This window comes from Pristis pectinata, chromosome 5 (assembly GCF_009764475.1).
Source record: "Pristis pectinata isolate sPriPec2 chromosome 5, sPriPec2.1.pri, whole genome shotgun sequence".
NCBI lineage: Eukaryota > Metazoa > Chordata > Chondrichthyes > Rhinopristiformes > Pristidae > Pristis > Pristis pectinata.
In genome coordinates, this window is record NC_067409.1 from 4,892,608 (window position 1) to 4,908,922 (window position 16,315).

Sequence of the window (16,315 nt, forward strand, 5' to 3'; positions counted from 1 at the left end):
CCTATCAATTTTGCAAGCGAATTCCTTAAATACAAATAACCACCATGTGATGACCCTACTGCTAGATTAGTTACTTACCCTCAGAACAGTTGTGAGTTGTAGTAAGGAAATTGGAAGATCATTTAGAGTGAAATTTTAATATCAGGTCAGTCGAGTAAGATGAAGGTATTAATACAAGTACTATTACCACCTACTCCAAAATATTTTTAGATACAGAAAATAATAAATAACATTTGTGGGAGAATTAATAACTACAGAAATTTTAAAATACTGTAATTTCTTTGGTCAAAGCTAAATTCAATACAAAAATGGAGAATGAACAGCTGGTTCAAGAACTTGTTTTCAAAGGATGAAACTGTTTAGTGCATGAAAAGTTTATTCGTGTAATCACTGCAACAAAGCACAAGTTAATATAGTAATACAGTACGTCTCTGAAGTGCATTTACCTCTGCATTTACAGACCTCTGGCAGTCGCATCAGCTGGACATCTTACCGGCAACAGTAAATACCGAGGTGTTCAGAAAACTGGACAGTTAGAGTGGCTTTGCTCTATACTTTAGCCAATTTAAAACATGAAAGAACAATAAACTTTTCCTAAGGTGCATAGCTTACATCAAACAGAGAATACATCCAAAGCTCACTCTCCTACCCAATAATCCAGAAGGAAGAGAGATTATAGAAAATAAGGGTGCTGCAACTTCAGGATAATCAAGGATTAAAAAAGCATTCAGCAGTCCCAAATTTATTCCAGAAATAAAGCTTACCAAACCTTAGTCTATTTTAAAAAAGTTATTTTGAAATAATCTCAAATGCTGCATCAAACAGGTTTAAATATCATGCAAAAGATACGCAATAAATATTCTCAAATTTTATAAATACTATACATCCAGGACCATGTTTAGTTGAAAACTGCCTAACTGAAGTAAGGGATATAAAGAAACTGAAATTTTTGTTAAGTTGTACCAGAGTTGATGTGTCTTTAAAAACAAGACACAAGAAATCCTGTCAACATTAAAGAAGCAATAATTGCTTGTGGCAAAAATGCAGCAAAATCAAATTTTCAAATTAGCAGGTACAATCTGGATTAAACAATCAAATGCAAAATCAGATCAATTAAGAGGCAAATTAAATGATTATATTTGAGAGGTGCTGAAATTGCTAAACACATCTGGTGCATGTTCAAACATTTTGGAAAGACATTATGAAATCAGACCCATGAAATTAACAGGAATTATGATTACGTAATTCTTAGAATTACCTCATTTTCTGGATTGCAAATTTATATTCCTTAAAGTTTTATTTTGCAGAAACAATTTGGACGTTTTATTGCAAGTTAATTTCAAAAGTCACACACATAGAACACTTTCCCATCTAGGTAGCAAACATCAGCATTACAATACAAATTGCCTGCAGTGTACAACTCACCCACGCTCCCTCAATCTGCTTCACCCCAATCATTTTAAAGGGCAATTTTTGCAATACTAGTTTTTTTTTGTAGCTGGAATGAGAATGCCTACTTGTTGCCAAGACCACTTTCACAACTCCACTAGAAGCCAAGCATTTCATCAAAGATTCTTAGTCAGAAAAGACGAGACACCCATTTCACTTTCCAGTTGAATAGGACCCAAGGAGCCAGAAGTGATAGGAAAATGTATTAACTCAGTACACCTAAAGTTGTATCAACAGTAAAGTGCTACAAAAATAAAGATGGCTGTATCTCAAGATATTCCAATTTACAGTACATCCCTGGTATTCACATGCCTTCAATGAACAAGTGTTACGAGAGCAAAGGCACGACTTCACTGGCAAAGGACAAGGACAAACACAATTGTAATTACCAAAAAGGCAAGAAATCCCAGAGGCTGGAAATCTGAAATAAAAACAGAAAATGCTACAAATTCGAAGCAAGTCAGGCAGCATCTGTGGAGAGAGAAAAACAGGGTTAATGTGCTCAGAAATAGGCCACGCTTCTAAACTGGTGTATGCTGAAATTCACATTGAGTGGATCATCTCTGCTGGTTGTAAAATATTGAGTGAAATGTTTGAACAATTCCAACCTAGTCAAGAAAAACTTCCTCCAACCTTTTCCTTACTTGGGGAAAAAAAATTCTTTCCTCATCCTATCCCTACACGGAGAATGGAAAAGAAAATTTAGGCAACTGAGGTCAAGTTGCCATGTACTATATCTAACTACTATTAGCATAAGGTGATACTATTGGACTAATCATGTGTAATTAAACACAAACTCCAAGTTCAAACTGCATTCCCCATTTTCCCATCCAAAAAACCCTTTGGGTTTATCAATCATGATTTGGTCTGCACTGAAAACATTTCTGCAGATATGGCATGTTTGGACATGTCATTATAATCCTGAAATAAAGAAAAATGCTGCAAATACTCAGCAGGTAAGGCAGCATCTTTCTAAAAATAGGTGAATAATAATCCTGACTTTACGCCTATATAGTGGAAGTCAGAAACAAAAATAGAAAATGTTGGAATGGTCAGCAGGAATGTTGACAATTCAGGTCAACTTCCTTTAGCCAAAACAAAGTTGTGGTAGGACAGAGACAGAAGAGATTCTGCAGATGCTGGTATCTGGAGCAACACACATAAAATGCTGGAGGAACTCAGCAGGTCAGGCAGCATCTATGTATAGTCTCCAACCTGACAGCCTCAACATCGATTTCTCTAACTTCTGGTAACCTCTCCCCTCTTCCAGCTCCCCCTTTTTTCTTTCCCTTTTCTCCCCCTTTATTTTCCTCATTCCTGTGGCACTCTCAGCTCTTCTCTTTCCCCTCCCCTGCCCTCATGACCTGCCCATCTATTCCCCACCTCCTTCCCTTTATTCCATGGTCTACTGTCCTCTCCTACCGGATTCCTTCTCCTTCAACCCTTTGCCTCTTCGTATCACCTCTCAGCTTCTTACATCTTCCCCCATCCCCCACCCACCTACCTTCCCCCTCACCTGGACTCATCTATCACCTGTGAGGAGCCTGTGCTCCTCCCCCCTCCCCTGACCTCCTTATTCTGGCTTCTGCCCTCTTCCTTTCCAGTCCTGATGATGGATCTCGACCCAAAATGTCGACTGTTTATTTCCCTCCATAGGTGTTGCCTGACCTCCCAAGTTCCTCCAGCATTTTGTGTGTGTTGTGGTGGTACAGTAGATTTGGGTTATATTGATAGACTAGTATATTCAAGCCTGGACTGGTGACCTGGAGCATTCCCATTACATTAATTGGTAATTTAAATTTATTTAATTGAATAAATCTGGAACTTAACAGATAGTATTAGTAATGGTGGCTATGAAACTCCCAGAATAATGTAATAACCTACCTCGTTGATGAATGTCCTCCAGGGAATGAAGTCTGCCATTCTTACCTGGTCTGCTCAGAGACTTCCAACCCACAGTAATCAACTCTTAAAGGGCTTAGCAAGTTACTCAGTTCAAAGGCCAATCATTGATGGACCGTCAATGCTGGCCTTACCAGCAAATTCCACATCCTGTGAACAAATGAAGGACCAGAGACATTTTTTTCTCCACAGCCTGACCTGCTGAGTATTTCCAGCATCTTTTTTTTAAGAAACAGTATTTTTTTTAAAGAAACCTTGACTGCAAAGAACGCTGTGATTTTAAAGTCACAATTGAAAAAAGTTAAGATTGTGGAACAAGCAAATTCCAAAAATGGGAGCCTAAAATATTAGTGAGACTGTAGTTCAGTAGTACAAATTGATACTAGTCTGAAACCATAAATGAGCCACAAGTTAGCAGGACTATGTTACAAGATAAAGACAATTTAAAAACCTTATAATTGCTTTTCCGTGTCCCATGACCACCTATGAAGAGATGTTCAAGTGTTTCTTTTAAAGCATATTTTAAAAAAATCAAACTTGCATGGAGTCCAGCCAGTTCTTCACTTTGTCAAGAATGTAAATGGGTTATACTGTACATTAGAAAAAAATACCAAGAATGGTCATTAGAAAGAAATATCTAACCTTCAGCTTGTTCAAGTACTACAGCAGACTTCTCCAAACACCATTATTTAAAACTAATTTTACTCATGCATTTTTGAATAGCTCTGGGTTCACAGTCAAAATACATTTTAGAAATTTAAGCACAATACATTCTTCTCACTTTCATTTAACAGTAACAAATTAAACTATTTTCTAAAAATGCAAATTTCTTTGGACCAGCTTCCTTCATTGTCTTCAACTTTAAAGAAATCGTATCCTTCATTACCTCATGCTTTCCAGTTACAGAAACTTTACCATCTACATGCATGTAACTCTGGATTGTTCAATAATGTCATTACCGATGCATGGTCCCATGAATGTTCACACTAATGCAGTTACAACAAATACAAAAAAAAATGCATACTGAAGTTAATCCTACGTGATTATTTTCATTGGAGGAGTTAGGTGCATCACAGAACATTAACATCTGTTGTCCTATGCAGGTTTCTCTTCCAGTTCCACCCATGCTAAACCTGATTAATAAAACCCAATTGCTTCAGTGTTTGCAAACATTGAAAACATGTATAAATGGAGGAAAGGCAGGACAATGACTTAAGCCAAGATCATTACTGCTCAATCATTAATGAAAGTACTCAAGTATAACAAAAACATTTTAAGTAATCTTATAACAAGTCTACTGAGCTATTGTCACACGGATTCAAAGCCTGCTCTCTTTAATCTGATGTGCCTACCAAATAATGCAGTGGAGGGGTGGGGAAAGCATGGCATCACTGACTTCTATCTATAAATCTGAGAAGAATTAAAAGAAATCATGAGCATGCAATTCAGTCTTAGTCAATTATAATGGTACACAGCAACGATACTTGGAAACTACTACTTAACCCAAAAGCACAGCCTGCGCTCCAAGAACACATACCTATTTCAGCTAGCCAAAGAGCACATTATTTATCAAATAGAAATGCGCTACTTGGTACCTTCTTTCATTTAACTTGAAAGCAAATCCAAAGCTCTCCTCAATAGTAAAGGTAACTTATTTTCAGTTGAAAAAGAAAAGTCCCTTTATTCTTTAAGCACTAACTTCTTTCAAGGGCAGAGCTGGCTAACTGTAGCTTTATTACATTTCCCAAGCTGCCACTATGACAACTTGATTTTCACAGATCTTGCTGTTTGCCTTATTCACTCATTCACAGCCACTGCTAGTCTCTCTCAACACCCCTGTCCAGCCTGCAATGTAAAATTCTTTCAATTCTTCATGTAGAGATGGCCTGCATAGGTCAACAAGATTAGTATATTAAAGCTATAATTTTTACTAAATTAAAGTGTCATAATTCACAATTTTACAGGTTTCACATTTAGTAAGTTAACTTTAATTTTGCCAACTGGGAAATTCTAGACGTGCAGGTTGAGGTTCACTTGGGATTATACAGACCCTGAACTAGAATTCAGCATGTTTACAGGCATAGGATTTTTGTTCTCAAGTTGCCTTAAATTCAGAATATTTCAATTTGTTACCATAATTGTAATGCAGCTTCAATCTCACTCTTCCAAAAAAAACCTCAATTTTCTTTTAAGTGAACTATTTGCAATCTTCAAATCTTTGAACTGGACCAAGGAATCCTTGAACTCACTATCCAGGTGAAGGGGAATATCAGATAAACCTGATCCATCAAGCAACTGAGATTGAAAGCACTGATGGCCACAGTGAAGCTGTACGTTCACGTTTGCCCATCCATGCAAACATGCTTATTCACAGGGGAGGCAATTGGACTGTTCAAAAGGAAGAACCTAGACAATACAAGGAAAGATGGCTTCAGGATAATTTTTCATAACACCAGGAGCACATTCTTCCTCTTCCATCGGGATCTCACTCCCTGCTATGCCCAATGATCGTCATGATGAACAAAAAGATATTGATGATGTCGGTATAAAGGTTGAGTGCTGCAAAAACGTATTCCTCTGGACTGATAACCAGCTGTTTATTCCCCAGAATCATCTGTGTGTCAATGGCCAAAAACTGCAAAGGAATAGTAACAGAGTTAGATTGGATATAAAATATATCCCAACTGGTTCATGGAATCACAGAAACAGGCCCTTACAGCCCACCTCATCCATGGCGACCATGATGACCATCTACACTAATCCCATTTGCCTGCATTAGGCCTGTATCCCACTACACTTTTCCTATCAAAGTACCTGTCCAAATGCCTTTTAAACATTGTAACTGTACCTCATCCTCTGTAAACTCCTTTGATATTTACCACTCTCTGAAAAACTTACCCCTCAAATCTCCTTTAAATTTCTCTGCCTACACAGAGACAGGCACACAGAGAAAGGCACACACCTTAAACCTGTGCCCTCTAGTTCTAGATACCCCTGCCCTGGGAAAAAAGACTGACCATCTGTGCCCTTCATAATTTTGAAAACCTCTAAGGTCATCCCTCAGCCTTATCAACCTGTCCGTATAAGTAAAGCCATCCATTCCAGGCAACATTCTGGAGAACCTCTTCTGCATTCTCTATTGTTACCACATCATTCCTGCAGTGTGGTGACCAAAACTGTACCCAAAGTGCAGCCTCACCAAAATTTTGTACAACAGCGACATTCAAATCCAACTCTTGGACTCAATGCCTTGGTCTATAAAGACGAGCATATCAAATGAATTTTTCACTGTCCTATCCACCTCTGTCACCACTTTCAGGGAGACATGGACTCAGTAAATTGCATGCAAATTTTAGTGGAATATGGCATTAGTTCAAAATAAGACATCGATCCCCTGTCTTTTTTCACTGAGCTATACTTTGCTGGTGCCATCAGTTTCATTATTTTAAGCAGTCTTCCAAAACACTCCCACCAGCTGCCAATGACCCTAGGCACTTATACCCACCCGATATCACCCCAATACCACCTGCAATCCTCTCTTGGACCTCCAATCCTCTTCATTAAGTGTTGATCCTCTCAGTGATGCCATTCACACCCAAGGTCTCAATTCTCCCTTCCTGCACCAATCCTCCAATCAGGACTATCATTTCTTCAATCCTAATCCCCTTCCAGAGGTTTTGACTTCTAACACCATCACCACCCCACTCTCTCCTACACTTCCTCCATTTTCCACTCTCCACAGCTGCAGTTGATCAAGCAGACACTTTGAGCCTCGAGCCTGGTAGAATATAAGACACTGGGTGAGTGGGCCAAACCAACTGCTACTATGGTTTAGGAGCCTCTGGTTTATTGTTCACGATACAATTAGTTGTGGAAGTCCAAAAGTTAATGATGGGAAAATATACACCATAATCATTAGCTACAATAACAAACCACCAGTTTATAGTTTATAAGATTCACTCCTTCAATTAGACAACTCATTAGTTTACCCAGCACAAAAAATGTTTTGTATCACCATTTTTGATAACACTGTGATTGTCACTTCTATTCAAACATCCGACAGACTATACTTAAAGCCTTAAATTGAGAGGAAGTTAGTAAGCTCGTTGAGTGCACCTTGGATGGGAAAACTGATAGCTTTGGCTGGGTGGAATATGTTCCAGTGCCTCCCAGAATCTGTTGCCACCAATTCAGTCCATTTGCACTCACAGCTTGTTACAAAAATAATATTAATATAGTCTTATAATTTGAATTTTTTATTATACCAAACCAATGGGAGAGTAGAGGCAGAAAAACGATGAGCTTTTTTCTTTAGTGAAGCATTCATACTTACCACTGTAAAGATCAGTGCCCCAACTGATGCATACACAATTTGGAGAATCCGGTTCTGCATAAAAATGCATAGAATTCCAAAGAAAAAGAGCACGACCACAGACACCAGCATCACACCCATACAGGAAGTAAAGTCATACTTCGTCTGTGAAGTAGGAAACAAACCATTAGCAGGTAACAGTCTAATTTCCAAAATAGTTGTCTATCTTTCCAAAAATACCAACTCTTTCCCCCGCTCCCCCCCCAAACACATTTCTCACAAATTATCACTTCTTTTTAAGAGTGCCATTGAGTAGCATTATTAAATGAACAGGAGAGGAAATGGATTCAGAATGATTATATCAAGTATTCCCCATCTAACTGTTCCACAAGGTACTCTATAATTCATTACAATTCACAACTAATAATGTAAATCCTGGATAAAGACCATCTCCAAATTCAAAATTTTCAAACTTCGCTCAGCTGGGCTCAGCACAGCCAAAAGTTGGAGAGGCTATGTTCCCCAATGGTTTAAACAGGCAACACAAGGTTGGAGAGTAGCAGGGACCAGGTTCCATTGTTTTTGTCAAGTAAGTTGATCTCAGCTGCAATGACAATGAAGCAACTAGTCTCAGTGGAATGGAAGGAGGATTCCTACCCACAGTCCAGTGAGCTATCATGGAAAGTTTCAAGTATGAACTAAGAGTATTTACTCGAGGCTCAGCTGTGATGGCTGCTATCCTTTCAACATTGAAAGGGTATCAATCACATTCCAGCTTTGACCACTTGAGTGAGATATTTATAAAACTAAAGGACAAATTAAAAGGTAATCCAACCAGCTAATGTAACTATTTATTTTGTTTAAATCACATGTTAGAATCCCTGCAGATTTTTTAAAAAAATCATTAATTGCCTCATCAGGGTCATGCGCGTCTATGTAACGTATTTGTAAAGCTTACCTGCATGGAGAAGAGCACAACAGTAAAACAAACAGCTGCAGTGATCCCAACAGCCATCACTACAGAATCCGTATCGTAGAAACTGGCAATCATTCCAACCATATATGACATACTCAGAGTCAGGATGGACTGCAGATAGAAAAGCAACAGTGAATGAACTGCAAAGACATTGTGGCTTTGGATCAGGAAGATGCCTTTAAGTTGAATGGTGTTGGCGAAACTCTGGTGTGGCAAATGAGGCAACACTGAGTGGTTGGCTGAATAAACTACTTATAAGATTTCTTTATCAGTCACATGTACATCGAAATACACAGTGAAATGCACCTTTTGCATAGTGTTCTGGAGGCAGCCCACAAGTGTCGCCACACTTCCGGCGCCAACAAAGCATGCCCACAACTTCCTAACCTGTACGTCTTTTGGAATGTGGGAGGAAACCGGAGCACCCGGAGGAGACCCACGCAGACACGGGGAGAATGTACAAACTCCTTACAGACAGCGGCCGGAATTGAACCCAGGTCGCTGGCACTGTAAAGCGTTACACTAACCGTTACACTACCGTGCCCTTGTGCTGTAGGTTTTGTGTAATTTCATATGATGTATCACTTTAAGTTGCAAGTTGAAGAAAGGAGAATAATGGGTTGTAAAATTTATGTGAGGAAAATCCAACATTAAATTTACGTGATGAAAAGTCATTGATCTGAAATATTATCTGTTGTTCTCTCCAAAGATGGTGCCAACCTGCTAAGTCATTCAGGATTTTGTGCTTTTATTTTAAATTTAAAGTCTTAGTCTATTCTCAGTGGGCAAGGATTCACTGCACAAACTGATGAGAAATTGTCACTTTAGTTTGCTGATTGCAATAGTTACTGATAGTGAAATGGTGATTGGCGGGGGGGGGAACAGGGACCAAAAACTCATTACTCTAGTTTACAATGCTATTCTAACTAGACAGTGGAAACTTTATTGATCTGGGAATATCTGGTACAGAAGTGTTAAAAAAAATAGTCCATTGCTCCACCTATCATTTTCTCGCTACCCATTATTGCCTTGTAAAAATAAGATGAGATAATCAATTTGGGAATGTAGCTCCTTTTCCGGGGAAGATTTGGAATAAAGTTACTTTTAAATACTGAGATAAATAGACTTCACCCAGGCCATTAATGAATGCATAATAAAGCCAGCTTTTCACACCAGGCCAGAATGATCAAATGATGCAGCAGAAGTTCTCTCATTCCTGACTCATAGCAAAGATTCACACGGATGAAATATGCCCTTCTGCTTTTCACTACATAAAGCTAGTTTTAACGTGAGTCAGCACAGATTATCAGAGCTTGGTCCAAGTTAGTCAGGGATAAGCAAAAGCTCTGGTGAATACTATTGTTTGGAGTGAGAACTTCCACTAAGAAAACTTGAGGAATTTTTCAAAGTTTTTGTGTTTAAAATGCAACTAATGTGGGAGCTGTGGAATGTTCTGTGTTTTGTATCACTGCAAAAAGTTGTTGTGATTAAACTAAATGCAACTGATCATAGCCAGTGCTTTATATTACTGTGGGAAAAACAAACTCAGCTCAATGATTCAGGCGAAAGACAGAATTATCTAGTTCAAAATCATATGGAGATCTGTTTACAGTTACACCATCATACAAGGAGATTGAAGGGAATCAGATCAACTAAAATTAGGCCATCAGACCAGTTACCATTACTATTTAATTTTCTGTTAATAATTTACATCACGCAGATCACATGCAAATGCAAAGGTATCTATCTGAGTTTCCATAAAATGAATGCATATTGTTACGGAAAGTATAAAAAATGAATATACTGATGGTTAAATATATGGATAGAGAACCATATTCTTTCAAAATTACTTCAGAAAGGATTAGAAAACAAATAGAAATTAGTTAAAACATAGAGGAAAAACATCTTTAAATCAAGGGATAACTTTTTGTACCCTCTCGCTGGATGAGAGCTGAAAACCCTGCAGTTTCTCAAAATGCAAGGTGTCCTCACTGGTCAAAGGGCAAATCCACATCTTAATTCAGTTCAGAATTGGCCTTCCTCCCTCCCAATCTCCTGCTCTCCATCCAGCTCCAGTTTACCTCAGAGTAGGCTTTGGCAAGGCAAATAGCTGTTAATGATATTACATACCAAAGCAACAAGATTCCAGGGGTGCTTTCTTCTGAATTCTCCACAACAGCTGAGGGCAATAAGTGAGACGAAGAATACTCCATATGACACATAGTAAAGCCAAGGAGTGCGCCTCACAAATTTCTTAGCGTCAGACACGAATGTACAGATGCACACAAAGGCAAACGTCACCAGCAGTTGTACAGTCAATACCAAGTAGACCTGCAAGGGAGGACAACAACCATTCCTTTTCAACTTTGAAAATCAAAGTATGAAACCCAATACTTCCGACAGATAATTATTTGGCTTATGCATCCCCCTGCTCCCTGTTGTTACCACATCCTTCTTGTAGTGTTCTTGTCACCACTCTACAGGAAGGATGTGGTAGCAATAGAGAGAGTGCAGAAGAGTCTCACCAGGATGTTGGCTGGAATGGAGGGCTTAGAGATTGGATAGGCTTGGTATATTCTCACTGGAATGCAGGAGGCTGAGAGGTGACCTTCTAGAGGTTTACAGAATTATGAGAGGGATGGATAGGATAGATGGTCAGAATCTGTTTCCCAGGTCAGGGGACCACAACTAGAGGGCACAGGTTTAAGAAGAGAGGGGAAAAATTTAAAGGAGATCTGAGGGGCAAGTTTTTTTTCTGCCCACACAGGAAGTGGACAGGTCTATGGATAGGAAAGAGTAAGAGGGATATAGGCCTAACACAGGGAAATGGGATGAGCTCAGGTAGGCACCTTGGTCGATTTGGACGAATTGTACCAAAGGGCCCCTTTCTGTGCTTGTATGACTCTCTGACTCTATTGATAGCATTGTCCATGACAGCTTCCATCACTTTTCTGATGATTGAGCAGTAATTGGCTGGAATGAACAGGATATAACCTGGGCAATTTTCCATTGCCTGGTAGATGCCAGTGTGGTAATGGTACTGGAACCACTTGGCTAAGGTGCAGCTAGTTCTGAAGGCAGGCCTTCAGTAATACATCTGGAGGTTGTCTGGTCCAGTGCATTCCTCAGTTTCTACAATCGGTGGCAGCAGCAAGGGGAGGACCACCTACGATGGAGCTTACCCATCTCGGAGACCAGCAGCAGAGCTAGAACTGACAATTTATAAAATGACATGTGGCGTGGGTGGCAATTCATTGCTAAGTAGGAGCAAGCATGCCTGAGACTGTAAGAAACTGCAAGAAACTGCAGAGAGTCGTGGACACAGCTCAGCACGGTATAGAAACCAGCCTCCCCTCCATGGACTGTCTACATTTCTCGCTGCCTCAGTAGAGCAGCCAACATAATTAAAAGACCCCACCCACCCCAGACATTCTCTTCTCCCCCCCTCCCATCAGGCAGAAGATAGAAAAGCCTGAAAGCACGTACCACCAGGGTCAGGGACAGCTTCTATCCTGCTGATATAAGACTATTGTACTGTTCCCTAGTACAATAAGATGGACTCTTAACCTCAATCTACCTTGTTATGGCCTCGCACCATATTGTCTGACTGTATTGCACTTTCTCTGTAATTGTAACACTTTATTCTCCGTTCTGTTATTGTTTTCCCTTGTGCTATCTCAATGCACTGTTGTAATGAAATGATCTGCATGCATGGCGTGCAAAACGAAGTTTTTCATTGATCCTCATTACATGAGACAATAATAAACCAATTCCATTTCCACAACTGTTACAATTTATTAGTTGTAAAAGACAAGGTAATTTGATTGTGTAGGGGAGTACTGAGAGTAAAGCAAGGCCCTGGTGTAATTAGTAGGCTTTAATTTCACAAGATCACAAGACAAGGGAGCAGAAGTAGGCCATTCAGCCCATTGCGTCTGCTCTGTTACCTCACCATGAGCTAAACTATTCCCATCTAGCCCCAATTCCCAGCCTTTTCACCATATCCCTTGATACCCTGACTAATTAGATACCCATCAATCTCCTCCTTAAACATCCCCAATGATCGGGCCTCCACAGCTGCATGTGGCAATGAATTCCATAAATCCACGACCCTCTGGCTAAAGAGATTTCTTCTCATTTCTTTTCTAAATGGGTACCCTCTAATTCTAAGACTGCGCCCCCTAGTCCTGTACTCACCCACCAAGGAAAACAACTTAGCCACATCTACTCCATCCAGTCCTTTCAACATTTGAAATGTTTCTATGAGGTCCCCTCTCATTCTTCTGTACTCCAGTGAGTACAGTCCAAGAGCCGACTAATGCTCATCGTAAGTAAGCCCTTTCATTCCAGGAATCATCCTCGTAAATCTTCTCTGAACCCTCTCCAACATCAGTACATCCTTCCTAAGATAAGGGGCCCAAAACTGCACACAAGTATTCCAAATGAGGCCTCACCAGTACCCCATAAAGTAATTAAGGACAGGTCACGGCAGAAAGTTCAGATCCATGGCATACTTTTTCTGGGAAATCAGGGACACTTGCCCTGTCACTTACAACTGTGTGTACAGGTAATGTATTTACCTGCAGCAACTGATTAACATATCGAGGATGGATTCATTGTTGAGTGCCCACAATGCTGAGATGTATATGGACAGCACATTTAGAGATATGGTCACACTAAGATAAGAGTGCACAGGCAAGAAGGGAATGGGTGACCGTCAGGCAAAGCACAAGGAGGCAGATAGTGCAGGAATCCTCTGTGGCCAACCCCACCTAACTCCCCCCACCTCCTCCTTCCAATAACATCACTCTGGGTTCTGTTGGGGGAGATGGCTTCTCAGGGAAAGGCTGCAACAGCCAAGTTAATGGAAACTGCCCCAGAGGGGAGGACAGTGATGGGAGAGCTATAAAAATAGGGGATTCAATCACAAGTGACAGAGGATTCAATCATAAAGGGAAAAGGCAGGATGCCTCAGAGCAGATGGAGGGCATTTGGAGGAGGGCGAACAGCCAGCTGTTGTGGTGCACATCTGTACCAACTACACAAGTAAAAAAAAGATGAAGTTATGAAGAAATAGGGACTCAACAAAGGTATTCACCTCAGGATTATTATCAGCGCCATTGCTAGTCTGAGCAGAAACAGAAGGATAAATTAGATAAACATAGCTAAAGGAATGGCTGGCAGGGAAGAAATTCAAGCTCCTGGAATAGTGGAAGAGATTGTGGGAGAGGTGCAACCAATACAAGCTGCACGGGGGGGGGGGGGGGCGGGGGGGGAGGGGCCGGAATAAGAAGAGAAAAGGGTTTACTAGTGCTGGGGGGGGGGTGGAGATTTATATTAAAATGGTAGCAGGAAGGAGACATGAGAGAAACAAAACCAATAAGAACAAAATCAGGTCAAAAGATTAATAAGATCCAGTCTTTCAGCTTGTATTTATGCACTGAACATTCGCAATAAGGTGGATGAATTAGATAAGATATTTATTTATTAATCACACGTACATCGAAACACAAGAGTAAAATGTGTCTTTGTGCAAATAGATGTAAAACAAGCATGATATAATTGAGATTACGGGGACATGGTTGCATGGGGACCAAGCATTGGAACTACATTCAATATTTCAGAAAGACAGGCAAAAAGGAAAAGGAGGTGGCGTAGCATTACTAGTTGAAGAGATTAATGTAATAGCATAGAAGGATACTGCTGGGATGATCGGGAATTTGTATGATGGTGCTAAGAAATACTGAAGGGCGGAAAACTCTAATGAGAATTGAATAATGAATCCCAAACAGCACTGGTGGTGCCAAAGGTACCATTAAACAGGAAGTTAGAAGCACATGCAATAAAGGTTCAGTGGTAATCATGAGTGACTTTAATCTGCACGCAGGTTGGGCTAACCACATTAGTAGCAATAGTGTGGGGCAGGAATTCCTGGAGTGTTTATGTGATGGTTTTCTGGACAATATGTCAAGGAACCAACTAGAAAGCAAACCATCCGAGACCGGGTATCGTGTGATGAGGAAGGATTAGTTAGCAATCTTGTTGTGCAAGTCCCCTTGGGGAGGAGCTGCCATAATAGGAGACGATTCTTAATTAAGATAGAGAATGCTGTGGTTGATTCTGAGACAAGAATCCGAATCCAGGGACGTCTCAGAGCAGCTGCAGAGCCAATTGTCATGGTACGAGGTGAAATAGATTGGAAAATGTTGCTTGTGGTGTCTCAGTGGATCAGCAATAGCAAATATTTAAGGAACACGTGGATAAACTACAATTGCTCATTCTTGTCTGATAAAACAGGAAAGGTGGTTCATCAATGGCAAATAAAGAAAATTAGGGATAATATTAGATCCAAGGAGGAGGCAGATAAATTAGCTTGAGAAAGCAGCAAACCCAAGGAAAGGGAACAGTTGAGAGCTCAGCAAAAGAAGACCAAGGGGGAACTAGAGTACAAGAGTAAGTTTGTAGGGAACATAAAAAACTGACTGTAAAAGCTTCTACAGATATGTGAAAAAAGAAAGATTAGTTAAGACAAATGAAAACCCCAACAATCAGGAAAAGGAATTTATAAATGGGAACAAAGTAGTGGCAGACAAATTGAACAAATACTTCAGTTCTGTCTAGGTCTGGTGAGTGGGAGGAATTAGAGAAAATCAGTACTAGCAGGGAAATGGAGGGATTGAAGACCGATAAATCCCCAGGACACATTGTCAGCAACCCAAAGTATTTAAGTGGCCCTAGAAATACTGGATGCATCGGTGATCATTTTCAAACATTCTTTGGATTCTGGATCAATCCCTATGGATTGGACCATTTCTAATGTAACACCCACTACTTTAAAAAAAAAGTGAAAAAGAAAACAAGGAATTATATACTGGAGCAACACACACAAAATGCTGGAGGAACTCAGCCGGTCAGGCATCATCTATAGAGGGAAATAAACAGTCAACATTACAGGTTAAGACCCTTCATCAAGTCCGGATGAAGGGTCTCGACCCAAAACGTCAACTGTTTATTTCCCTCTATAGATGCTGCTTGACCTGCTGAGTTCCTCCAACATCTTGTGTGTGTTGCTCCAGATTCCAGCATCTACAGAACCTCTCGTGTCTCCGAATTATACACGGGTTAGCTTGATGTTGGTAGTGGGGGAAATGCTAGAATCTATTAATAAAATTGTATTAGCAGAGATATTGAAAAACCAGTCACAGATCAAAGTCAGTATGAATTCATGAAAGGGAAATAATGCATGACAGATTTTACTGGCAAACACGAAGATGTAACAAGTAAAGTGGATGGGGAAGGACCGGCGGTTGTGTGTATTTGGGAATTCAGAAGGCTTTCAACAATGTCCTGCATAAGAGATTGGTCTGCAAAATCTAAGCACATGGAATTGGGGTGATGTATTGATATTGATAGAGAACTGGATGGCAGGCAGGAAACAGAGCAGGAAATAAACAGAATGAAATTGCAGGCAGTGACTAGTGGGTTACTACAGGGCTCTGGCTTTTCCCAATATACATTTCATGATTTAGATGAGGAAATTAAATGTATTATCTCCAAGTATATGAATTACACAAAGCTGGGTGGGGGTGTGAGATGCAAGGCTCCTGAGGGATTCAGGCAGATTCAGTGAATGGGCAAATATTTGGCAGATACAGTACAATGTGGATAAATTCTCT

At 40.1% G+C, this 16,315-nt stretch overlaps 1 protein-coding gene across 2 annotated transcripts in view; it reads right to left on the bottom strand.

The window, feature by feature from the left end:
* Positions 1-358: 358 nt before the first annotated feature.
* Positions 359-16,315, bottom strand: part of grinaa (glutamate receptor, ionotropic, N-methyl D-aspartate-associated protein 1a (glutamate binding)) — a 50,113-nt gene continuing 34,156 nt past the window's right edge. For both annotated transcript variants that reach the window (XM_052017007.1, XM_052017008.1), the window contains exons 4-7: positions 10,770-10,970; positions 8,622-8,750; positions 7,685-7,828; positions 359-5,986 (exon numbers count right to left, since the gene is read on the bottom strand). In XM_052017007.1, the coding sequence (XP_051872967.1) occupies positions 5,837-5,986; positions 7,685-7,828; positions 8,622-8,750; positions 10,770-10,970 (624 nt within the window). In that variant the 3' untranslated portion in view covers positions 359-5,836. The remainder of the gene's footprint in view (positions 5,987-7,684; positions 7,829-8,621; positions 8,751-10,769; positions 10,971-16,315) is intronic.